The sequence below is a fragment of the Setaria italica genome, chromosome VIII (assembly GCF_000263155.2).
Source record: "Setaria italica strain Yugu1 chromosome VIII, Setaria_italica_v2.0, whole genome shotgun sequence".
NCBI classification, from domain to species: Eukaryota; Viridiplantae; Streptophyta; class Magnoliopsida; order Poales; family Poaceae; genus Setaria; species Setaria italica.
The window spans coordinates 11,481,582-11,507,903 of record NC_028457.1 but is presented as its reverse complement, the minus strand read 5'-3'; the positions used below and the strand labels follow the sequence as shown (position 1 = coordinate 11,507,903).

The 26,322-nt window shown below is 42.8% G+C and overlaps 1 protein-coding gene across 1 annotated transcript; it reads left to right on the top strand.

Moving 5' to 3' along the window:
• Positions 1-3,657: 3,657 nt before the first annotated feature.
• Positions 3,658-4,853, top strand: LOC101776724 (lichenase-2). Its single transcript, XM_004980302.1, has 2 exons — positions 3,658-3,733; positions 3,877-4,853. The coding sequence occupies exons 1-2, from the start codon at positions 3,658-3,660 to the stop codon at positions 4,851-4,853; spliced, it is 1,053 nt and encodes a 350-aa protein (XP_004980359.1).
• Positions 4,854-26,322: the final 21,469 nt, after the last annotated feature.

The window sequence follows — 26,322 nt, the reverse complement described above, 5'->3', positions numbered from 1 at the left end:
TGTTCTCTATTCTAATGCCATGCAGTGGTGGAATGAGAACCAGAACTATGCCAAACTACCAATGTAAGAAAGACAAGCCAGACTCAAGGGAACACTACTTTAGTTGCTGAAGCAACACGCACCTAATGTGGTAGCCAAAGATGAAGTTTGACATGAACCTGTGAGCACGTGGCCATCAACAAACCCTGATATCAATATCGCAGCCTCCATGGTCTCCCCTGCCCTGCATTGAGGCTAATCACAACAAAATGAATGATCGTGTGTGAATCTATTGGTACCAGTGCAAAAGTATTCTTCAATTAATCCAAACAGGCACCTGTGCTGCCCTACTTGAGCCAGCGCTCTCCATGTTCGGCGTCAAGGATGGCATGTGCGGGTTGCCCCCGCGGTGGCCATAGCTCGAGGAGCCATGATTTCCTGGTCCATGGTTAGGCTCACATGAGGATAAGGGGGATGTAAATCGTAGCCGGAGCGAGAGAGGCAAGTAGGACATGCAATGCCAACCGCTACCACTACCATGCTAGCTGGAGTTCCCTCTGCAAGCTGCAACCTTCAATTAATTCTGCTGCTGCCACAGGCAGCCACAAAACCTAATGACCCTAATCCCACCCTTTCTTCTCTGATGTGGCCGCGACACCTTGCCTGCCGGTGAGCATAAGCCCTAGTGAATCTATTTTTGGAGGTGGATTGAGATCTTAGAGAGAGGATGGGGAGGAGGACGGAGGATTAGAGGACGGGAGAGAACTGAAGGGAAACGAAAGGGGAAGGCCGGTAGGGATAAGGTCGGGTGGCTTACGGTCTCTTGGAGAGATGGAGGGAACGCCACGCGTCCGTTCGCTGCAACCGGTCTCAATGCACACGTGTCAACTAAGGATTTTGTAGCTCTCGCCTTTTGCATAAACAGATTCATACCTCTAGTACACTAATATCATTGAACCATAATTATACTTAAATGGAAAATAAATTGGACTATGAGCTTCATCAAACACATAGACTACAATGAAATCACCACCTATTGTTTAAGGAAAACACCATAGTTGTGCAATCAATGTTTGATGACATGCCTTCGTGCTGTCGATTAATTACCCAATAGCTTAGCCAATGCACACCCTTTATGCACCTCTAGAAATGGCGATGATTTCTAGAACTGATTACTGACTGTGACATTTGCCCTTGGAATAAATATGAGGTGTCCCCATAAAACATTGTGGCATAGTGTATCATGCATGTTTATGTGGACTTGAATTTATCTATGGACCGAGATAACGCGCGACGGGTCGTGCAAACACCATGCGCATGACCCCTATCCGGTGTCACCACATGTCTCTGATTCATCTGAAACACGAATAGAGAAAGACACCTCGCAGAAGCATATGGAGTAATATATGCGGAGACGTCGGTTTCCAAATGATGTTGATGCTGACATCAGTAAGAAAAATTAGCCACCTTTTCTTTAAATAAGCATTACTCTCTCACAAAGTATCCATTTTTAAATCCGTTTGCACCATTGTGCTTATTATAATAAAATCTACAAAACAAGATCCATATTCGATATGTTTTGACGTGTTTTTACATGAGAGACAACTTATATTGATTGTACATAGCAACTTATGTACAAAGTATGTAGCAGTTTAAGTATGAAACTTATGTGTAGACCAAGAGACAACTTTTATAGATATAGTGTGGCATATTATGTAGAGGCAATGTAAACTTGTCTAAAGACTATATAGCCGCATATACTATGTGTCTAGTAATCTAGTAGGAAATTTTTGTAGAGACAAATGTATCAACTTATATAAAAGAATGTGTAACCATTTGTGTGCAAAAGCCATAACAACTTATGTAGTATGTCTGATATCACAACCTCTATGGAGATAATTTAGCAACCTATGTAGATATTTTAGATAGGTAATAACATGAGGGTAACATTTATAGTTTATGTAAACCCAAACTACAAAGCATGTACATTTAAATCTAATTGTATGTTTGATAACAAGTTATATTGTAATAATGCATTAATTTTTGTAGAGACAATTTCGCAACTTACTTAGATATTCTATAGATGCAACAATTTTAGGTAAAAGTATATGTTTGTAGCAACCTATGTATATATTCTGTTGTTAAGTTTACACACAAATTGTTACACTTGGTACATAAGTAGTTATTGCGCATTCAACATAAGTTGCTAGTCCATAAAATTTATTCCGAAACATATGCATCGTGGGTCTAGTTTTGTAGATCTTGTTGTATGGAATATAGTGGTGCAATCGGAATTAAAAATGGACAATCAAGAAAAAATTTATCACATTTTAAAAAGATAAAACAAAAATAAAAATGCATGGACCGCGGCAGTCCAGTACCGTCCAAAGCTGGAGCGAGCCGCACGGGTGTGTCCTATCTCGCAATGCGTGTCCTATTTGAGCCTCTTCCCATCCACCCTTGCAAGCACACGATAAAAAGGTCTAATAAAACTTTAGGCAAGTAAACATGCCTCTTTAATATGTACGTGGGCCGAATGCGGTCGCGCACTTCCGCGCGAGCACGCGACTGAGCGCGCAATAGCTTTTTCCTTTATCTATACGTGCAGCTTCACCATTTATAGATGTCCTTTGGATGTTTTTTTCTTGCCCGCGATAGTGCACTCATGAGGGCACTAATTAGTCTAGAGACAGTTTTCGAACTTGATATTATTGATGTGAACCATGCATGAAGACTAGATAATGTTAGGAGTGAATAATACCCCTTGTTCTAAACTTGAAAAATCCTGTGCTTCTAGTGACGATGATGTGATATGTGATGAACTAAGGAATTCATTGATGCCTGCGATGCATTATGTGTGAATTATTGATGCATAACATTAATAATATATAATATAATGGCTTTGTTTGACTATGATGTGCGCAAGTTGTTTTGTAACACGGTTTGTCTGACGAACCGGCTGTTAGTTAAACTGCTTTGTACATTTGGTTATCGACAAGAACCGAAGGTATAAATATGTTTCTACTATCGGTTGCTCACCCAACTGTTGGAAGTTTATTTCTAGAGATGCTAAGGCACAATCGGTTAGAAAACCACCTGTCCAAAAGGTTTCAAACTGATTACTAGGTTGATCTGTAGTAATGCTACATGCATGCATGGTACCCACTAGTAGAGAATTGGCTTTCCATGCGCCCCCTTTTGTCCCGGTTTAAAGTTGGCCCGAGATAAAAGGTTCACCAACCGGGACTAAAACTCGGTCACTGGTGGGGGGCTCACCAACCGGGACCTTTTATCCCGGTTGCAAAGGCTAGTGGGAAAAAAAGACTCTGAGAGACCTTTTATCCCGGTTTGAAACACCAACCGGGATAAAAGACCCCCCTTTTATCCCGGTTGGTAACACAAATATTTGGATGAAACCGGAGCTTCATTGACACAAATAGCCTAAGCACAAGCCTATTCCTGCATGATTTGAATATTAGGTTGCTGATGTGGCTTGTGTAATAACCAAGAGTTTGGCTGCTCCTAGCTATAGTCAATTGGTATTGGCTAAAATATTGCCGGTCCTGGAGACCTAATTCTGTCTGCTCGGCATCTATATAAGCAAGCTGCAGGCAACGGTTTGTTTCTAACAGATGTGTGATCCATATAAGCCTTAAAAGAGAATAAGAGAGCTTCACAATGGCAAGGCAAGGTGCAGCTTCAAGCATGTTTGCCATGGCATTACTCCTCGGAATCATTGCTTCCATCCCCCAAAGTGAGTCTCTCTCTAAGCTTAATTCGTACTTGTTTCATGCATGTAAAAAAAGAACGCAAAACATGGATTTAAATCAAAACATCAACCATCATTAACACCTACCGCACTAATAATGGAGGTACATCTATACTTGGTGCTTCCAGGCGTGGATTCCATCGGGGTGTGCTACGGCATGAGCGGCAGTGACCTACCGCCGGCGAGCACCGTCATCAGCATGTACAAATCCAACGGCATCAAGGCAATTCGGATATATGCGCCCGACAAGGCGGCGCTCCAGGCCTTGGCTGGCACCAACATCCGTGTCCTCGTGGGCGCGCCCAACGATGTGCTGTCCAACCTCACCGACGCGAAAGCCGCCGCCGCCTGGGTCCGCGATAACATCGAAGCCTACCCCTCGGTCTCGTTCGGCTACATCGCCGTCGGCAACGAGGTGGCTGGCAAAGCGGCGGACCTTCTTGCTCCAGCCATGGAGAATGTCCATTCTGCGCTCGACGCAGCTGGTCTTGGCCACATCAAGGTCACCACGTCGGTGTCGCAGGCCATAGTGGTGTTCAACAAGCCCTCCGGTGGCAATTTCACCAAGGAGGCGCAGGGGTTCATGGGCCCGGTCCTGAAGTTCCTGGCACGTACTGGCGCACCGCTCATGGCCAACATCTACCCGTACTTCACCTACGCCTACAACACGGCCGGCATGGACGTCGACTACGCACTCTTCACAGCTCCAGGAACCGTGGTGAAGGACGGCAAGTACAATTACCAGAACCTCTTTGATGCAACCGTCGACGCCTTCTATGAGGCGATGGCGAAGCTCGGTGTGTCCGATGTACCTGTCCTGGTGTCGGAGACCGGGTGGCCCTCCGGTGGTGGCAAGGCGGCGACACCGGAGAACGCAAAAATCTACAACCAAAACCTGATCGAGCACATAAGAAAGGGCACGCCACGGCACCCGGAGCCAATCAAGACGTATGTCTTCTCCATGTTCAATGAGAACCAGAAGGACAAGGGCGTGGAGCAGAATTGGGGTCTCTTCTACCCAAACATGAAGCCCGTCTACGCAATCAGCTTAAGCACGTCTGCTGCTCCTGCTCCTGCTCCATCTCCTGATTCTGTGGAAGAGTGATTGTCTTGTGGAAGAGTGATTATGTTTGATAAAAGTGTAACTGAATAATGACATGTAATTGTTACACCCGGTTTCTGGACAAAACCGAATGCATAGCATGTGTGCCAGAATCCGTTCTCACACATATGTTGACTTCATAAGTGAATACATCAAAGACAGTGTTCAAAAATATAAATAAAAACAGAAGATAACTTATTACACTCGGAAAGATAAACACGAAGGTCTTTAATCGTTCACCGATAAGTTAACACACACAGCGAAGCTTCTCCACAGGCTTGACTGGTGAACGCCCGCCTAGAACTCCTTGAAGTCGTCGAAGAACTCCGCGTCGTCACAAGGTTTTGAGCAGCGTTTGGGCAAGGGTGAGTACACTTATGGTTGGTACTCAGCAGGTGGGGGAAACATGCAAGCCTCACAAGGAGAGGCTCAAAGGCTTTAAGCGGTTAGCATTTTAGTTGGTCAAATTTTATTAACAACACCTATTTACTAGATGTAAGTTTATACCAACCGAATTAAGCATAAAACATTAACAAAAACCCAGAGATAAAGGGACCACGATTTATTCTCATCTTCAAGTCAATTATCATGTGAGGATCCAGGTCGCTCTTAACCGTGAGAACGGCTGATATATCAGTTTTACACTCTTTAGAGGTTGCACATCTTTACCCACAAGTCGTGTAAAAGTTCAAAAAAACTTTAAACCAACCATGTCGTGCGGGCCAGGCACAATACCACACTTCCGAGGTGGGATTGCATAGGGACACTAGAGGCCTTTACAAAGATTCCCTAGTAAGAAGTAATCCGCTAAGGTTTCCGGATCAGTAGCAGGATATAACAACCCCCTAGTGGTACAATGTCTTAGCGAAGCCCACTCCCCAAGAGAGCGGGTGCTATATCCCATATACCGCCGCCCCTCTTGCCCTTTCGGTAAGACCGCTTCAAACTGGAGTTTCTAATTAATTAGCTAAAACCAGAGCCATGATAGTTCTTGTGGTTGCATTGTTTTCCTGGGTGGTTCTCCATGTTCTGATTAAATCAAGTGCTCTTGTATTAACACTGGTATAGCATAAATAAAGGTCATGATTAATATTCTCAAAATTATTATTACCATCCCAAAATTAAGCAACTAAGCAATTCTACCCAACATAAGGATCATGATTAAAAACTAGGTAAGTCCTTAATAGGCATTCCTATCAAATTATGCACATAGAGAAAATTAATAAAGTGGTTAATCATGATATTAGTGGGACGAAAAAGAATATGCAGGGGGAGATAACCACTTGCCTTCCTCGGCAAACTGTTGGTACTCGACTTCAAATGGCTACTGCTCCTGACCTTGACCTTCCTCGAACGGCACTTCGTCTACACGATCACACAAGCAAAACAACCAATAAATAAAACAGTACACCAAACATGACAAAAGACTAAAAACAAACTCCTAAAACTAACGTTCATGCAGAGACGGTCGCGTGAGCGTAAGAATTGTTGAAATCGGAGTTAAAATGATGAAGATATGGAGTAAACAAGTTTCAGGGGCTAAAATAGAATTAACTATAGCTTTCAGGTGTTAGCAAGGGAATTTTCTTGAGACTCAAGGAACAGTGCTTACGAATACAGAAAAGTACAGGGTTAGATATGTAAAAGTATATGGCTTGGGTTAGAATGAAAGAATACAAGTTTTGCAAGGGGGTTTTCTATAGATTGCGAGGCACATGAATTAAAAGAAGGAATAACGGAGAGTTCAAGGGCTTGAAAACAAAACAGCCTTATCCCTTTCATCTTCTACCTCGCGTAGGGGCACGATAGGGAGTGCGGTGCACCACCAGCGGCTCACAGCTGGCCTCGCTGGCGCTTGGCGCGGTGGGGAGAGGGACCAGCGCAGGTGAGGGAGAAGAGAGAGGTGCGGGGAGGGAATGCTCACCGGCGGCAGCGGGGAGGAAGATAGAGGCTCGGGCCGGCAAACAGGAACCGGCGCCACGAAGCTCTTGGGCGGCGACGGCAAGAAGGCACGAGAGAGTGGCGGGTGAGCAGCGAAAACAGAGGGGGAGAAAGTTTGAGCCCGCAGATTGGATTGGAGGGGAGAAAAGGATTTATATTTTTTCTGAACTTTTTTTCAAATAACACTTCAAACAAAACAAAACGAAAGATAAAAACTTATCAAACACGTGTCGCCTCTAAAATTAAATTCAAATGCTCTTCCACTTATTAAAGACTGTAATTTAATTAAAGTAATTTATTTAGTTCTTAGGAAAGGAAAACTAAACACACTCGTTGCTTACATTATTTTCATGATGGAATTTTGGGTGTTACAGTAATTAGGTTATCTTCAAGGATATGTTTAGGGATGAAGATTTAAATGCATAAAATCACCTTCGGTACTGTGGCATGTCCTTTCCTCACAATATCAAAAAGCGATGGATAACCTTCTTTAATGGGCACTTTATTAAGCCATATGCTCTCTCGATGAGGTTACAGAGAGTTCCATTGCCCATCTTACTATTACTAATTTTAGTAATTGGAGGCTCCTTTTGAAGCCTCCAAGCTAGTGAAATCACCTAGGATCCTTGGTGAACACTCTAGAAAAAGAATAGAGAATTTCTCGAAATTCTCACAAAAAATCAAAACATCTAGCCATCAATCGGTATACTCAAATCATCATAGCCATTGGATCTATTTTTATTTTCTAAAAAATTACCCACCTATACCATTATGAAAATAGCCTAAAGTAATCCCCAAAATCTATATCTAAATTACCTACCTCTAGCATTATATAAAATAAACTAAAGTAACTCCCTAATCTTTATAAAAATTATCCACTTATGTCATTATAAATAATATTAAAGGAACTCCTAAATTTGCAACTAGATTGCGCACCACTTGGTAGAAATTCTAAAAAAGCAGAGCATCTAGCCCTTAATCCTCCTCTTGATTAGCTTTCCACCTCAAGTACAGATCCACACCCACGCGGTACTTCCTTGCATATCCAAACAGACTCACGTCTCCTTCCCCTCTCTTCGGTCGACATAGGAGGAAACGTATCGATCTATTCAGTCCCTACGTAATCTAAACAAGCACGTCATCTGAATTTAACCAACAAGCTAGGCAACAAACCATCCAAACAAATGTGAGGATGCATCTTCCAGTACTTTCACTATGTCCACTCGGCCGCCGCCAAGGACGTACACGAAGACGAAGAACCAACTCGATCTGTTGTTGGCTGCCCAGCAAAGGTAAGCATGATGACCTTGCTAGCTAACCTCTTTGCTTCAAAAGGATTTTTGTGATTAACAGATTCAGTTGTCATGACGTCCACTCCGCGGGACCAACACCACGACGAAGAGCCATCTTGCATTGATGTGCTGCAAGCTGCCCAGCTAATTAACATAGGTATACGCATGCTAATTTCTACGCAGGACCATCTTGCTTCAAAATGAATTCTGTAATTCGGCCATTGATTTAGTCTAAATTAATACAGATTGCAGTGTTTGATGTATTTGATCATCGTAAGCCCACATGCCAAGAGAGTTTTACACTGATGAAGAAGAAAAAGTAAGCACATTGCAGTTCCATATATTTATTTAAGCACGATTCAGGTCCTATTTCGCAATGGCTCCAACTCCGGGTGGAGTTGCTCCACCGGGAGTGAAAATTGCAGTTCCAGGCCCCACGTTGTTGAAACACTCACATAAGGGTATTGCTTCCCGGTCACCAAGTCTCTCCCAAGGCACTCCTTGACTTACCACAAAGGCTTGGCCACTAAAGTCCTATTTCGCATGGCTTCAACTCTGGATGGAGCTGCTCCACTCTAGAACTCCAGGTGACTCCAGAATTAAAATGGGATATTTGGCTAGATGGGTGCTCTCAGCTCCAAAAAAGACCGATTTCAGTGTAGATTGCCATTGTTGCCCCCCAATTCAGGGCCTACTTGTCATCCTCTTTATCTCATCTTCTTCTTCCCCTGGATAGTTTTTGTATTACCAACTACCAAGAAAGCTATCCACAAGCAATTGTAAGTGCAGTTCATTGTTCCGTCACGAGTAGTAAACGATTGCGCCAAAACACGAGCACAAAGATTCTAGCTCCACGATTACCCGCACGAGCAGCTGCGGGGTTCCTACCGCTCCCTAGGCGCCTCGACGTCCGCGGTGCTCATAGCCGCCCTCGCCGCGCTCCTCTGCTTCGCCACAGCGTTCCCGCATGCCGCGGCCTCCTTCTTGCCGCTGCTAGCGTACACCTCCCTTTGCCTCATGGTGGCGAGGCACTTCGTCGCCGAGGAGCGTGGCGCCGCGGGTGGGCACGGCGGCGCCGTGGAGGTCGTCGTGGTCATGGACGGCCGGGAGGGGATGCCGACGCCGTGTCAGGGCCCTCGGGAGAGGCAGCAAGACTGCGGTGGATGGCGGGACGGTGATGGGCGGCGGGGTAGGACGATGACGGGGGCGGCCGTCGGCGGGGCTTGGGCGGCCAGTGAGCCTCGGTGACGATGGGCGGTGGGGTTGGGGCGGCGACGGGCGGTGGTGCTGGGCTATAACGGGCAGCGGGGCTAGGCAGTGATAGGGGCGGCTGGCAGGGCTTGGCGACAACGGGCGGCGGTGCTGGGCAGCGACGGGGGCGGCTGGCGGCGGAGCTTGGGCGGCCGGCGGGGCTCGGCGACAACGGGTAGCGAGACTGGGTGGCAGGAACACGCGGGTGGGGAAATGAGGCGCGGGTGGGGGCTCGGGAGGAACAGAATGAAATATTTTTTGTGTAACCATTGGCATTAGTGGGTAATTACCCACCAACTCCACGAGGAGGTTCAAAAGATGTTGTTTTGGAGCAGCAAAAGAGGTGCTCCAAAACTCCAGTTCCATTTGTACTATAGCTCTATGGAGTTGGCTGCTCCATGGAGTTTTGGAGTTGGGGTGTTTGGCTGGATTTCTTGGTGGAGTTGCTGGAGTTCTGGAGTGGAGCCATACCAAACAGGGCCTAAGGCACACGCCAAGTCCCTCGGTCACCTTGATGTCGTTTCCACTAAGGAGCTTCTTCATGAAGGAAGGGGGTCTCCACGTCCCCCGCACAAAGTCATCAACGCCGCTCCACACCAAGCTCGAGGGTCGAAGACTTACCGACAAGCCACCAAGGCTCCAAGGCACCGGCACACCTCTTGTACAGCAGTGGTTCACTCTAGAATCTGATCACAAGGTTGGCACACCTTACATTCACTCCTCTATAAGCCTATCCTAGCACTAATCACTCTCTTAAGCTTGTGCTAAGCCTTTGATGAATCACTTAAGCACTTTTGGTGGCTTGGATATGTTCTTGATGAGTCTTGGTCTTCAATGCATCCCTAGACACTCCAGCAACTCCAAATGGGTAAGTGGTGGGGGTATAAATAGCCCCAAAGGCTGAAAGAGCCGTTACTCCAACGACTAGTGAAAAAGTATACCATCGGATATTCCGATGGTCTATTTTTGGCCTGCATCGGAACATTCGGTGCAACTAGCTGTTGGACTCCCCGCGCCCAAATTCAACAGAAATTCATCCGACGCTTTATCCGATGCCCCATCGGATCATCCGGTGCTACTATTTACATCACATAGCCATTGAGTCCCCTGACATCATTGCTCCGATGCTGCCTATGATGGTTCCATCGGATCATCTGGTGTTGAAGGATTTCTGGCCAAAACCTTTTGTAAAGGATCAAAAAAAGTATGCTTTGTCCGATGCTGCTTTTGTGCTTACCATCGGATCATCCGGTGCTATTGGGTTTTCTCTATCTTCCAAGCCTGTCCGTCACAATTCGTCTGATGCTACTAAAAAGGTGACCATCATTTGGATGGTCCAGAATTATTCTCTCTGGAGTTTTTCTATCATTTGGATGCTTCAATATCATAGAATAATCCTAGATATCATAGCTTGGTCACTTGAATACCATAACTTGGATACTCGAATATTGGATGTCAAGAATACCATCGTTTGGACCTTGGCATGATTTAGTTTGCATTCTTAGGACCTAGAAAACCTACAAGGTACATACTAGACAAAACATTAGTCCCAATGACTATGTTGTCACTCAATCACCAAAATCACAAACTATGGCTTAACGAGGCCATGTTCGCTACCATGCCCATTTGAACTTCCTGTGCGCCGAAATCAGTGACGTGTGAGGCAGCATCTCGGGGGAGAGCTGAAACGTCTCCTGCTGCTTTGCGCCAGCTGCATCAGCGCATTTTGTTCAAGAACCATGATTCAGAGTGACCGAGTATAGTACAAAGTCATCTTGCAAGTGAACATTTACCGTTTCAAGATCAATTATATTTGTTTCTGATTCTTGATTTTTTCCACTTTTACTGATTGCTCTACACTACATTTTTCTTTTCACTCTTTGTGAGATGAGAATATACCTGTTCTTACAATTTTGCTGATCTGGACACGAGTACTAGAAACACAATACCAAATTAAGTGCTGACAAGTTTGCAAAAGCTGAGACAACTCAGCTCAGTTAAGTTGGGCACCTTGGGCGTCGATGACGCCGTCTCTTAACGAGTAAATCAACTGAGAAATCCTGAACGCTAGTACGATGAATGCGTCCAGCGGTAACCAAAAACAGGCGGCCTGCTTTATGCCGGACCTTTTGGCCAACTCGAACGCCCACCCCATGCCCAAGTAGGCGATAATAAGCTACTGCACGCGCCTGACACTCATTTTATTTGGGCACACCTGAGTATGGCTGACAGGATGAGCATCGACTGTGAAGGGGAACTGCTACCCCACCACAACCTGTGGATTACATTCCCCTGATACCGCTCATTCCTAAGCTAATGTCTGCATGTGCACATGTCAGGTGAAGGTTAAAATACGCGATAGAGAACAAGGAGGTGAAGGAGAAGGCGTTGCAAGAGCTGGGATGTCTCAAGTGAGCCCGCGATGAAACTAGTAATAGTAGTAGTTATAGGAAAGAAGTGAACATGTTTTTTTACTATTATTACACATGTTTTTAAGATCAAAGTGATATAGCTGACGTAAATAAAGCATAACTACATGTACACTAGTTAAAGCAGGGCTCCTTTCTTTTAAACGACAAAGCAGAGCACATGCCGATGTTAATTCTTGGGAGTCGCGGTATTGGAGGTCACTAAAAATTTAACAATCTTCGGCCAAAGGTTGCAATATAAAAAGTCTACATCAGAAACACCAGAGAATAACGTGCACACAGTTAACATGTATCGGGGCTCAATCATGTATACTGCAACATTATTGACTAGGGCGTCTAATGTCTACCCCGATGGTTCTTATTCATAAAAGATGTGCACCCGTGTGCATGACATTCACCTTAAACATTGGTAAGTGCTTGGTAGCGAGAAGAACACAAGCGATCACAAAGATGAGCTGAAGATTGACAGTATTGTTGAACAAGACTGGATATGTGGCCTTTGTTCTCTGATGTCAAAGTGAACCTTAGTGACACATGACACACTTCAGTCGTACTATTTGGAGTCAGATTAGAACATCTTGCAATTAATTTCAAGAGATGGTGCTTCATGACCATACTTTTCCGTGAGAGATAGAAAGGGACAGGGGGTAAAATGTCAAGTCCCACTACGACCAATGGAACGGAACATTCTGGATGCGGGAAACCATCAGAGAAAAGGGGTAGGGCTTCTAGGAGTATTTCCTGTCGATTTTTGCAGGCCGATAGGAAAACTTCTTTTTCCCGTTGCTCATCAAGTCGATAGGAACCTCGTGTTTTGTGGTAGTGGTTTCCTCTCCTTCGTCTTGGTGCACTGCCTGACCAATCTTAATGAGCCTCCATGGCTCTACTTTTTCATAGCAATGCAGGCAATTGAAGTTACCGTGTACGGTTACTGCCATAGGATGAGACGCAAAAGAATTTTAGTTACAGCACATGCAATTCATGTTGATTTTGATGTTATACGCTTCCTCACAACAATACAATGATATTCCTTGGCTGCTTGGCAGAACTGGCAGAACGGGTGTGCCACAAGCTGGCCATAGGGTTATAGGAAGCAGTTCCTCCGATTGGGCCACATTCTCAAGTTTTTGCGCAAAATTCAATCTCACTACAAGATTCAAAACAATTGCTAAACGGTATTTTAGAGTGGACAAGGGGATTGACTCATTAGTATTTTCCTCCTCTTAATGGGCGACTTTGTTTAAGTGTAATTAGACTAATTGCCGTGAGTAGAAATGAATTCCACACCAACATCACCGATCAGGAAAATCAGACCAGTGCACAAATGAACAAGCAAGGTTCCGTCGGCCACCTAATGCCATCTTTCAGCAAATATCGTACATCTTGTATTAGTACAGGCAATGCAAGGCGAGCAGCGGCCACGGTGAAGAAACGTCAGACTCTGAACCAATGTTGAATATGTTCTCCCAATGCCACTCATTCCGAAGCGACACAGCATGGATTGTCTGAGTGCTTGGCGGCTAACAATAGGTAAAAGAACTTCCTCACAAAGAAACGTAAATGAGCTGATGAGGTAGAGGAGGAGCAGACAAGATATTTCAAGAACTGCAGTACGTGCAGGAAGTTAGTTGAAGATTGTACCTGGTGGAAACACAAGGTTAGTTTTATCGATTTGTGATACAAATCAGCAAGACTCTACTATGACTACAAGTCCGCATTGATTGGACATTGACGGTTTTCATGGCCTCAGTGGGCAGATGTAAAATTCAACTATGAACCGTGAACGTCTGCATCACCTTGCAGCGTAGGTTGGTAGTTTCACTAACTCCCTGCCGAACAGATAAAGGCACCCTCCTGTATAGTTCTCTGTTTTCTTGGATCTAAAATATGGTATTGGCTTCACAATGATTACACAGTAGTGCTTGTCTTTCCAAAGACACAAGCATGGGATCTCTCGAGATGAACTGGATCAACAAAATGCACCCTTTGAAGAGAGGCCCGTATGAGCTGAATGCACAGCACTGCTACATAGTTTTCTCTAGGTGGGGGTCACTAGATTCTCGTGTTCCAATCTTGGTGGTAGAGCACGTCGGTCCAACTAAAACTGAGCACAAACTGTGGTTATGGTTAATCTAGTGTTTTGTGTCCCAGAAACAATACAATCAAATCTTGGATGAACTCTATTCAAGTACGGTAAGCCAGGGCAATAGTCTCTTCGAATTGACGAGGACAGTTTCCACTCGGTTGTTATTGCGATTCTTAATAGGGCAGCAGTCTCCGTTTGATGGTAGTACACTCATTCTACTCAGGTACACTTGACTATGTTAGCCTCAACGCCGATAGCACTACAGGATAACATGGAATTAATGGCATTTTCCTAAAGGCGTTTTCAGGGAAACACCTCAAATTCCCTTTCCCATTAGGTGTTCTTGCAAAAAGCAAGCCTAAAAAAGAGTATCTGCAGGCATTTTAGAAAAAAAAAACTCCTTCGGTCCTCTAAAGGAAAAGCATAAATCGTCTTAAACAGTTAAACTGCTCTTATTTGGGGGAGCTTTTGGAAAATGCCATAGTGGAAACTGAAAGACATTTATGGAAAACGCCTTCATAGCAAGGTCATTTATGTGCATAAGAGTTAAGGCCCTACATTGCATAGTATTTGTTAAGCAACCCTCCCACACATTTACACCTTTAATTTCCCAATAATTAACAAGTCACCAACCACCCATTCGGCTAGCAAACCAAAAGCTAACCGAGTTCAGCGGTGGCTAGGGTTTGGGAGCTCACGCCTTCATCTCTGCCATGACACCGCAGAGTTCCTCCGACATCTAATCGAGCATTTTCCTGATACCGCTTATTCTGAAGCTAGTGACCTTCAGATGAACATATCATAATGGGCATCACTGAGTGTGTATTGAGAAAAATATGCTAACACGAGAACTAGGGAGGTGGAGTGAAGGACGACATGTGTGCGATTGTTAGATCACACCTTTGGATTCTAAGGCGTGGCGAACCCTGGGCCCAGTGACCCGGATCCCAAAATAAGTTAGCACTAGAAATTCTAATATAAATACATTTCCGATAAGGAAGTACAATAGTCAGAGAGAGTACCTAAAAGTGCACCATGTGAGCTATCTCAATCAAATCAAGACTCACACTAGCTATAGTGCCCCTAAATAACTGCCCATAGATGATATGATTTGCAATTTTCAAAAAAAAATCTTTGCTATTTTTTTGAAGTAATTAAGGTGAATCCTAGATGTTACCTTAGCATTATTTGCTGATACTCTAATATATAATGAGCGGCCATAAACATCATGGATATATATGTTGGAATGCTATGATTCATCATGACAAAAAGATGTCGGTTCAGTAAGAAGAATGTCGTGTTTAACTTGGACGCATGCACTATGCTTGGCGAAATGCAGGAGACCAGTACGACTATATTATGAATTTTGATGAGTTGTGCTCTATTTGGAACAATCAGGAATCACAAATGCATGCTATAATTTCAAAAATTTGACCCGGCAGAACATCATCTAAACTTCATACGACAGCCATCTAACTTGTGTGGTTTTAAGCTCAAGTATACCACATCAAGCTCGACTTCACTGTGGATCGTATTCAAGCAGAGAACCGACAATGGCTCTCAACCGCGGCAATGAGCACAATTGTACAAAACATTTCTCTGTTGCCCCTCATGCCAAAGGTATCAAAGCGCAAATGCACATCATCCATTGAATGTCTAGTTTTGAGATAATTAATAGGCGAGAGGTGTACGCTGGCAGTTGTGACTTGCAAGAGCTGGAGTGTTTAATTAAGTGGGTTGCATGCCAACACATAAAGTGATTTTCATTACTATCTATTTATTTGCTGCACGGATTGGCGTGGCCCGTGTATTATTATTCATATAAAGCAGCTTTGGTTATGACTACTGCTCGTGATGTTTTTATAAAAATTGTCATGTTAGCTGGATCGGACATATGAAGGCCGAACGACGTCCACTACGAGTCTGGCATCTGTCACATATTTCTACAAAATAAACGTCGATGGCTCCACACATCCCAACTTGTTCGTCAAATATGCCTTCCTAATGCCACCTATACTCTCTCTCTCTCTCTCTCTCATCCCTCCCTCTATTTGTGTGTGTGTGTGATTGTGATACTCTATATATAGCTAGCAAAGGACGTATAGCAAAGCTATTAATTTGCGGAAGCTGCTTAGTTTTGTAGAGTTCGATGATGGACAGTGTGCATTATTTTATCTTGCTTTTATTTTGAAAATAAAATGTGTTATTTACTTAATCCAACGGAGCCGACAGCCCACTATACTGCTAGTCTCGAAGGTAGTGGTAGCAACTAGGGTTTCATGTATCACAGAATTGAAGGGAGCAACGATCCACTTTTGAGACAAATCCATTGAAAATTAATGAAAATTGGGAAGAAAATCGATTTGTACATACTTCAAACATACAAACAAAAACCCCCAATATCTGCATACCACCAACGTCAAGATCAGGGAGCAAAAGTGCATAACAAGCCCATAAGGGGAAACGCTAAGACAAAACGCATGTTGATGTTGCTGCTGCGAATGGCTCTGTCCTCCGTCAATCCGTCATCCTCGTCCTCTTGCTTCTGTTCTCCAATTTCTTTGGCTAGCACTGGCGCCTGATTGAGTGAGGAGATGAAGAGAGGCAGGGAGGCAGCTAGCAGAGGCATGGCGCTAGGCAGCTGGCGGATGGAGGCACGGGGAATCAAAGGAGGCGACGGCGGATGGGCACCCACGAGCGCGAGGCCGCGCTACACAGCTGCGCCTGCACCTGTGCAAGAGACGACGGCTGACGGCGCTATGGTTGGGAAGAGTCGAACCATCAGACATTGGAGAATTGCAAGCGGCCGGAGCTTTGTGGTTTTGGGCTCATCCTGTGATGGGCTGTGATAGTATTGTAGCCTGTTGCAATCTGTGGCTCGTTTAGCTCGCGAACCAGCTCAAACTCGCTCGTTATTGTGACGAGCCAAAATCCCAGCTCGAGCTGGCTCGTTAGTGTAACGAGCCGAGCGAGCCGAGCCGAGCTAGCACTGAGTTGAGCGAGCAAACGAGCCACGAGCTTTTCGTCCAACCAACCCTACTCCCCAATAAAGCATTGAACCATATGGCTGAGCACAAACATGGTGGTCAGGCGGTGGTGCTTTGTAGGTGAGATATATTTTCCAATACCGCCTATACCCGCGATGCGTGTACATGTTGTCGAATTGACCTCTATCAAGTTATTTGTGGTGAGAAGTAAACAAAAAGAAAAAAACCTATGTTACACGAAGCAATGCAGGCTCCGAGAGCTAAAGCAATGTCAGTGTGTTCGGGTTAGATATATGGTTGTTATATCACGCAAATGTGACAGATTTGATAGGTGATGCTACATGTACACTCTTTTAACAGCAGATAAGAACACTGTACACATAGCGAGGTTATGACTCAAAGTCACAGTGGTCTGGGACAGGCTGCATAATTTATTTATTAACCAAGCTGCGCACAAGGTTTTACACATCATGCATTTTATTGGGACATACGGAGGAGGCAGCCCATATGCACCCAAGTTTTAAAGACTTCAAGTCGTGCACCCTCAACTGATGTGTTTTATGTTACATGCTCCCTTCATCCCAAATTATTATTCGTTTTGATTAGGTTCATAATTTTTGCTATATACCTAGATACACTGGTGGAAAAGTGAGCATTAGTCCCGGTCAGAAAGAGTCATATCTCTTGAATATCCAACCAGGACTAATCTTTCGGGACTAAAGATCCCCCTCTTTAGTTCTGGGTCACTCACCCGGAACTAAAGACCCCCTTTAATCCTGGTTGGTAAGGGGCCGCCATGCAGGTGCATGCATATGGCCCCTTGAGGGGCATGCTATGCTAACTGTTGCTTCCTTTTTATCATGAATTCTTTTCCATATTAATGCTAACTGTTGCTTCACTTATATATACACCTATGTGCATACATACTTAGCGTACACTACTTACACGTATACGCTCGTATTGTATACATGTCGTATGTATATTTCATGATATATAGAATTCTTAAAAAATTATACACATAAAACTAGTATTAATACAATTACTATATATACAATAATTTATCCTCGTAATTCTTAGGATCCTCCCGTAATGGTGTTGCTCGGTTCGGCTACTGAATGTCCATCGTAATAAAATTCTCCTTTGGGATTTATCACCTCATCCACCAAAAATCCTATGAGTACTTCTTGGATTGCCAAAAGCCTTTCTTTCTCCAAGAGTTCTTCAAGAATCTGCCACATCTGTAACTTGGAAATATGTGAACGTTACACCAACAAGTAAAATAAAAGAAGCTAGAAAATGATTAATAGTTAATTGGTTTATTTTACGTATAGTTATATGGTCCGATAGCACCTTGTCCCTCACGAAATGGTGTATGTGCTCACAGACGTAGTATCCACATAAATTATTCCCTTGTTCCTGTCTCAAGCACTTTAGTGAAAAAAATAAGTTATGAAATATTCGTGTTATAGAATATACAAAATGTGCAAACTTCATGCATATTAGAAAAGTTGTATTGAATGTAAGTTTTTCTTTGAAATCACCAGGGTCATACTTACGGAATCGTTTCCATGCGCTGCTAATTAAAATAATGAATATGATACAGCGTTAAGCATGTCTCTTGGTACTCGTCCTTTGTTTTCCTTAGCGAATCAAACACAATAACGTTGCTTTGATCAATCATAATTATAAGGAGAATTCAGTGGTAATTGTGTACATAAATGTTCATATTAGAACTAACTAACATTAATTAGGTAAGGAAATGAAAATGAAAATAGACGGTACCCAAACTTACTTAAAGTTGTAAGGCAATAGTATGTATTGCTTGTAATTATGTTGCTCCAAGAATTTGTATATTGCCTCTAATGTAGACTTTAGTCAATCCCGTATCTTCTTTTGGTTAACAAGCATTGGGTTCATGAAACCAACGTTGAAGTAGGATTCTCGACGGCACCTCTTAATTTGCATCCTACATAAAATGAAAAAAAAAGTTATTGGGACGACACACACACAATACTGAGCTGAGCCAAAATTAATATCTAATAAACACACACTTACAGAACCTAGGTGCTGATAAGAGAGACATGAAGGGCATTTTAATGGTACACTTCATAAATATCCTTGAATTCCAACCACAGTAGTTTCCCACCTTCATCGAAAAAGTTAATCGGTTTAAGAAGAAGAGCGAACATGACCCTATCATTGGCCGACTGCTCCATGTACCATTGATGGGATTCATACATATTAGTCGTGAGCTTCCGTACCAATTCATGCCTGACCAGAGGCTTGCCTAACTCAAAGGGCTATTTAGGTACAGTCTTTTCTGGAGGTGGCAGTTCGTCTTGCACTAGAACTTCAGCAAGCGAGAGACCTATCTCTGCCATAAACTTAACAACCTTGATTTTTTGTTCTAAAGGCAAAGTTGCTATTTGTTGAGCTTCTTGATCTGCTTGCTGATCTTGCTGCCCGAGCTGGGGGACAGTACGATTGGACGACGACTCTCCTCATTTCTTCTTCTGCCAAGACTTAACTAACAAACGATTGTAGTTCGATAGTAACATCTTCTTGACTTCTTTTTCTTATGCCAATAAAAAACTTTAATTTGGCTAGATCTACTAGCTTAGACTCCATCTCCTTCGCTTTTCTTTCTATAGTGATTTTTTCAAACCAGTCCCTTACATGTGCTTGCTATGCCTCCTCCAATTCCTCAGGAGTCATATCGCCTGCTAGCTTCTTAATAGGTTCAAACTTCTTTTTTTTCTTCCTTGGTTCTTTCACCTTTGGCTGCCTTGGCTTGGAAGGCGGTGGTTGCGACTTCTTGTTTGCACCAAAGAATGATACCATGAAGTGCATCTCCTAGTGTCCTTTCTCCGTCACCTCCCGAGAGGTTGAGCTCTAGGCCTTCATATTTACTATCACAAATCTGCTCCACCCCAATGGTGGAGTAGCTAGGTGGAATCGCCATGCCATGGCTTGTCTACCCTGGCAAGATTGGTAAAGCACTTCCGTACGCCAACTGTACATATAGGACAAATAAAGAAGTTATTAACCTCCCAAGGCATGTATCAATTGAGATAATTGTATATATTATATATATGTATACCTTAATAGTGAGGTTGCCAAATGGTCTGTACAGCTCACATGAGGTGCGCTGAGTGATGTAATTCATTGGGTACCGTTGGTTGTCCTGCGCAACCACAAGTAAGCTTGGCATGTTCTCATCGGGGACCCCTGTGGAAGCACAACTGCTTCGGTGTTGAGAAGGGCTGACGATGACGTTGGGATCCAGCAGTGCTCTAGATTAGGCCATCTCAATAACTACTAGGGCCACTCGCCGGTTAATTTCTTCCTGCATTCTTACATCTTGTTCATGCACTTTAGCTTCTAACATGCGCTGCCACCTCTCCTCTTGTTGTTCCTTTCTTCTCTTCCAACTTCTGTATGTGTCGATGTCCCTACGGAAAGCATACTTCCACGGAACCATCCTATAGCCTCGGCAACGTCCTGGGTGTTCGGGATTCCCGACCACCAAAGTCAGCTCATCGTTCTCTCTATCAGCCTTGAACATTCCCACTTTAGAATCTTCAATGTTTTTGATAAGCCTGAGAGCCTTCCTACATGTTGTTTTGTTGAAAATAAGTGTCCCATCCTCAAGACTAAGGGTGCCTCCGTGAGCGTAATACCAATTCTTTGATCGATCGGGCTAGTCAATAGTCGTTGGTACGATACCTAGATCGATTAGATCTTGTTTCATCTTTCTCCATTTGGGAAGTGCACTCCTATAACCACCTTGTCCTAGAAGATGATGGTACTCCTTCTTCTAGGCATAGCCTGAGTTGACACGAACCTTGTTCACACTATCTTCACGCCTTTTGTTTTCCAGAAATGAGTTCTAATGTTCTCTTAACTTTGGCCAGTCATTAAAATCTGGAGTTCGGCCCTTCTTGATATAGTTTGTATCCAGATTCTTCTTGAAGGTTTGAAATTGGGTTGCCATCTTCTTGAGCATCTAGTCTTTCATAACTTTTTCATATCTTTCTGTGTCTGCGGGACTATGTATGGATCATGTTTTTTACTGGACTTCCATTCTTGAATGTTAATGGGCACGTTGTCCCTTGCAATATCCCCGCATTGACTCACAAACTTTCTAGCAACTTTTGGGGGACCAATTTCCTGGCTCTCTTCTGTCACTTCGGTGATGTGAAGCCTTCCCTCCATTATTTTTGTACGACCTCACAGCTTCTTTTGCTTCATCATTTCAGAGGGCTAAAAGTTCATGATTCGTTAATTAATACATAGTATAAATCAATATGAAGTTATAGATCAAGTAAAATAATAAAAATGATATATATACCTTGCCGGAACATTCCATCATGGCAATGTCTTATTCCACATTGCCGTCAACATTGTGCTCGTGCTCATCATTGCCATCACCAGACATTTTGAGGAACATGTCCACCTGGCTACCCTCATCCTCGGTGTAGGTACTTGGAACGTTCGAGCCATTACCGCTAGCAATAATCTGCTCCATTATATACCTTTCATCCTCTTCGTCCCCCATCTCAACTAATAATGACATTAATTATACACACATGTAATCATAGATACATTAAATTAATTATTGTCTCAAGTAGTACAATAAATGTATATACATGAAATCATACAAAACTTATCATATATAGAATCATATATATTGATAGACACGTGATTGAAAATGTACACTTAAACCCATACAATAAAACTTGTACAATTTATTACATGAAACTTACATGAAATTAAACATTAAAAATATTTACATGAAATAAAAACACATGAAACCATACATTGTACTAATTTTCTATAATTTCCTAAGTATTTATACTAATTTCCTAAGCATTTATACTAAATTATACTAATTTCAAAACATTTCCACTAATCTACTAAATTATACTAATTTCCTAAGCATTTCCACAAATCTACTCAATTGTACTAAATTCTACTAATTTATACTAAATAATACTAATTTCCAAGGCATTTATCCTAAATTATACTAATTTCTACTAAAGTATACTAATTTTCAAAGCATTTCCATTAATCTACTAAATTACACTAATTTATACTATTTTCTAATAAATTCTACTAAATTCTACTAAATTCTACTATTTTATATTAATTTCTACTAATTTTCTATTGAATTTCCTAATGCCTAATTAAAAAACACAGCTTGCACCCAAGCTGGGGTCTTGCACCAGTGCTACTGCGCGCGCATACCTTTTTGTGAGGCGGCGGTGGCCAGGTGGCGCGCTCGACGACGACAAGGAGGCTCGAGACCGGATGGCATGCTCTGCGAGCCGTGGGGTGATGTAGAGGAGTCGCGGGCTCGATGGCCGGGGAAGAGGCCTGTGGTGATGGTACCGCGCTATGTGCGACAACCGGCTAGCGGCGATGGAGAGAGGGTCGGTAGCATCGATGGTGGCGATGCTGGTGATGGTGGGGTTGAGCCGGCTATGGCGGTGCGGGAGTGGCACGGTAGGGCCGGGGTGGAGGATGATGGAGAGGTGCAGCCGGGGCGGAGGACGACGGGAGTGGTGGCGGTGGAGGAGGACGGGGCGGTGCGGCATGTCGACGGGGGCTAGCAGCGGACGCGGCGGCTGGGATAGGGTAGATGAGAGAGGCACCAGATTGGGGAGCGAAGAAGAGATATTTATACCCCCTAATTCCGAGTGGTATTACGACCCAGGATTAAAAGGGTACCAATCGGGACTAAAGGGAACTTTAAGTGCGGGAGACGAAAAAGGCCCCTTTTAGTCCCCGTTGGTATTATAAACCGGGACTAAAGACCCCACCTTTTCGTTTCCCACTCGTGCTACAATTGGTTTTGTAGTTTTAATTTATATATGTTTTAAGTTGTTTTGTACTGGTGTTGTTAAAGAAAAATAAAAAATTACATATTTTGAACATGCAAAAATATATTAATTTAGCATGTATATTTAAAATAAGTTTGTATCAGTCATTAATTCTGTACTAGTTTATTATGTTTCTAAAATAATTATTTTAATGCATCAATTGATCAACAAACTCTTCAATTAAATAATTTTAATGCGCAAAAATGCAATTGATGTATGTGGTTAAGTTAACATTGTTTGTATTGATCGAATAAAGGTTCACCAAAGAGCATTACGATATAATTGAAACCTTCTAATGGCCATAGAGCATTACATAAAAATTTAGCATGTATATTTAAAATAAGTTTGTATCAGTCATTAATTCTATACTAGTTTATTATGTTTCTAAAATAATTATTTTAATGCATCAATTGATCAACAAACTCTTCAATTAAATAATTTTAATGCGCAAAAATGCAATTGATGTATGTGGTTAAGTTAACATTGTTTGTATTGATCGAATAAAGGTTCACCAAAGAGCATTACGATATAATTGAAACCTTCTAATGGCCATAGAGCATTACATAAAGGTGCACCATATATAGTGCATTACAATGTAACATTAAAAAACTTCTTCTTGATGAAAGTTCCTTTGTCATGATCGTAGCATAAGTATGGAGCCTCTTCCTTTGCTAGCATAATGCTTGGGTCAACTTCGACAGCGAATGGAGGCTTGCCATCAAGTTGATCATAATTATCTGACTGGTCTAGTTTGTCCTCGACTTCCATGATTTTTGTTTTACCTGGAAGAACTATGTGGCGATTTGGTTCCTATTGTTTTTCTTTATCTTCTGAGTTTTTCTTGGGTTTGCGAGACATGTCCTTCATATAGAAAACCTGATGCACATCATTAGCAAGGATGAATGGTTCATCATTTAATCCAGTCTTGGTTAGGTCCACTATTATCATTCCATACTAATCTTTCGTTACGCCACCTCCAGTCAGCTTTACCCATTGGCAACGAAATAGAGGGATGTTCAATGGTTCATATTTGAGTTCCCAGATCTCCTCTATGAAACCATAATACGACTCCTTGCTTTCGTTGTTGTCTATGGCATCTATATGGACACCACTATTTTAGTTGGTGATTTTTTGTATTGGGCTCTCATGTGAAATGTATAAGCATTTATCTCGTAACCTTGGAATTTCACGATTGTGCTAGAAGGTACCCTAGCTAACCAAGTGAGTTGTTCGTGAATCACAGAGTTACTCATAAGGTGTTGACGCAACCAAGAGGGAAAAGTATCCATGTGACGACGTATAACCTAGGGATCGGATTTCATCGGGTATTGGGAAAATAGAATCTGCTTGTGTTCCTTGATATACGGAGCCACAAAGGATGATTATTGCAGAACCGTGAAGTGTGCTTTATGGAAAAAAATAACTATCATTGCCCAAACTTGATTTTCTTCCAAGAGTACCCTTTTCCGAGCCTCCCCTCGTGGCGTGATACTGGAACCCTAATCGAATTAGTTGAGTTAATAAAATCAACACAAAACTCAATGACCTCCTCTGTTCCATGTCCTTTGGTGATGCTTCCTTTTGGACGGGCACGATTAAGAACATAATTTTTTAGAACTGACATGAACCTCTCAAAAGGCCATATATTGTGCAGGAATACGGGACCGAGGATAGTAATCTCTTTGACAAGGTGAACTAGGAGGTGCGTCATAATATTGAAAAAGGATGATGGAAATACCAACTCAAAGCTGACAAGGCATTGTACCACATCATTCTGTAGCTTTAATAGCTTGGTTGGATCGATTGCCTTCAGTAAAATTGCATTGAGAAATGCGCATAGCTTTACGAACACCAATCATACATTCTCTAGTAGAATACCCCTCAGTGCAACCGGAAGCAACTAGGTCATTAACATGTGGCAGTCATGAGTCTTGTTTAAGTTCATATTTTTATTCCCTTTATAATCAAGGAGTACCCAGATGGAACCTTGATACTATTCATGTAGTCAACACATGCTATGCTTCTCTTCCTTGCTGAGTGTGTAACTGGTAGGACGTAAGTAGTGTTGTCCTTTATATCTCTTTTCTAGATATAGGTCATCGCGTTGCTTCATACGTTTCAGGTTCTGTTGTGCTTCCAATGTATCTTTTGAGTTCCCATAACAACCTAGGAAGCCTAGCATGTTCATGCTAAGATTTTTCATCAGGTGTATCATGTCTGCTAACCTCTAGGATTTACCAATAACGTAGCTCCAAAAATACAGACTTCTTCTTCCAAATGGGTGCACATCCGTTATCATCATTCGGAACAGGTTCGGTACCAAGACCCTTACCAAAAACTACCCTTACATCCTTTATCATTTCAAGTACACACTTTCCATTACGGTGTGCAAGTTTTTTATGATGGTCTAGTGCCCCTTTGAAATGCATCCCTTTCTTTTTTAACGGGTGGTTAGCTGGAAGAAATCAATGATGACCCATATCCATGACCTTTCTATAGTGTTTCAAACACATGATGTCTGTGTCATCTAAACAATGGGTGCAGGCCCGATATCCCTTGTTTGTTTGCCTGAAAGGTTACTCAGCGCAGGCCAATCACTAATTGTTATGAACAACAATGCTCGTAGGTCAAAACTCTATTGTTTATCCTCATCCCACAAACGTACACCTTCTTCCTTCCAGAGCAGTAAAAGTTCATCAACCAACAGTCTTAGGTACACATCAATGTTGTTACCGGGTTGTTTTGGGCCTTGGATAAGCACTGACATCATAATGAACTTCCAGTTCATGCACAACCAAGGAGGAAGGTTGAGCATACATAAGGTCATAGGCCACGTACTATGACCACTACTCAACTCACCGAATAGATTGAATCCATCTGTACTTAAACCAAACCTTATGTTCTTCACATCACTTTCAAAGTTCGGGAATGCTCTATCAATTGATCTCCACTGGACCCCATCAACAGGGTGTCTCAGCATATCATTTTGCTTACATTCTTCTTTGTGCCATCGCATCAACTTAGCATTCGCCTTGTTTCTTAACAAACGCTTCAAATGTGTTATTATAGGGAAATACCAATTCACCTTCATAGGAACTCTCTTATTGGGAGGCTGCCCCTTAACATCACTAGGATCATCTCGCCTGATCTTATACCGTAGCGCTCCACGCACAGGATAAGCATCCAATTTCTCGTATTTAATATCATGATAGATGATACAGTCATTAGGGCATTCGTGTATCTTCTAAACCTCCAATCCCGGAGGGCAAACAACCTGTTTAGTTTCATATGTTGTGGATGATAATTCATTATTCTCAGCAAGCATATTCTTTGCAATTTTCAATATCCCCTGAAATGCCTTATCGGACACACTATTTTTTGCCTTCCATTGCAGCATTTTCAGAGTGGTACCCAGTTTTTATGCCCCTGCTTGCAATCTGGGTACAATAATTTTTTTGATCATCTACTATACGCTGCAACTTTTCTGATTCCTTCTCAGTTTCATAGTCTTTCTGTGCATTCCGTAGTACTTGACCAAGATCATCGATAGGACCGTCTTCTACAAACTTGTTTTCATCAGCCTTGCCCATTGTAGTATTTGCAA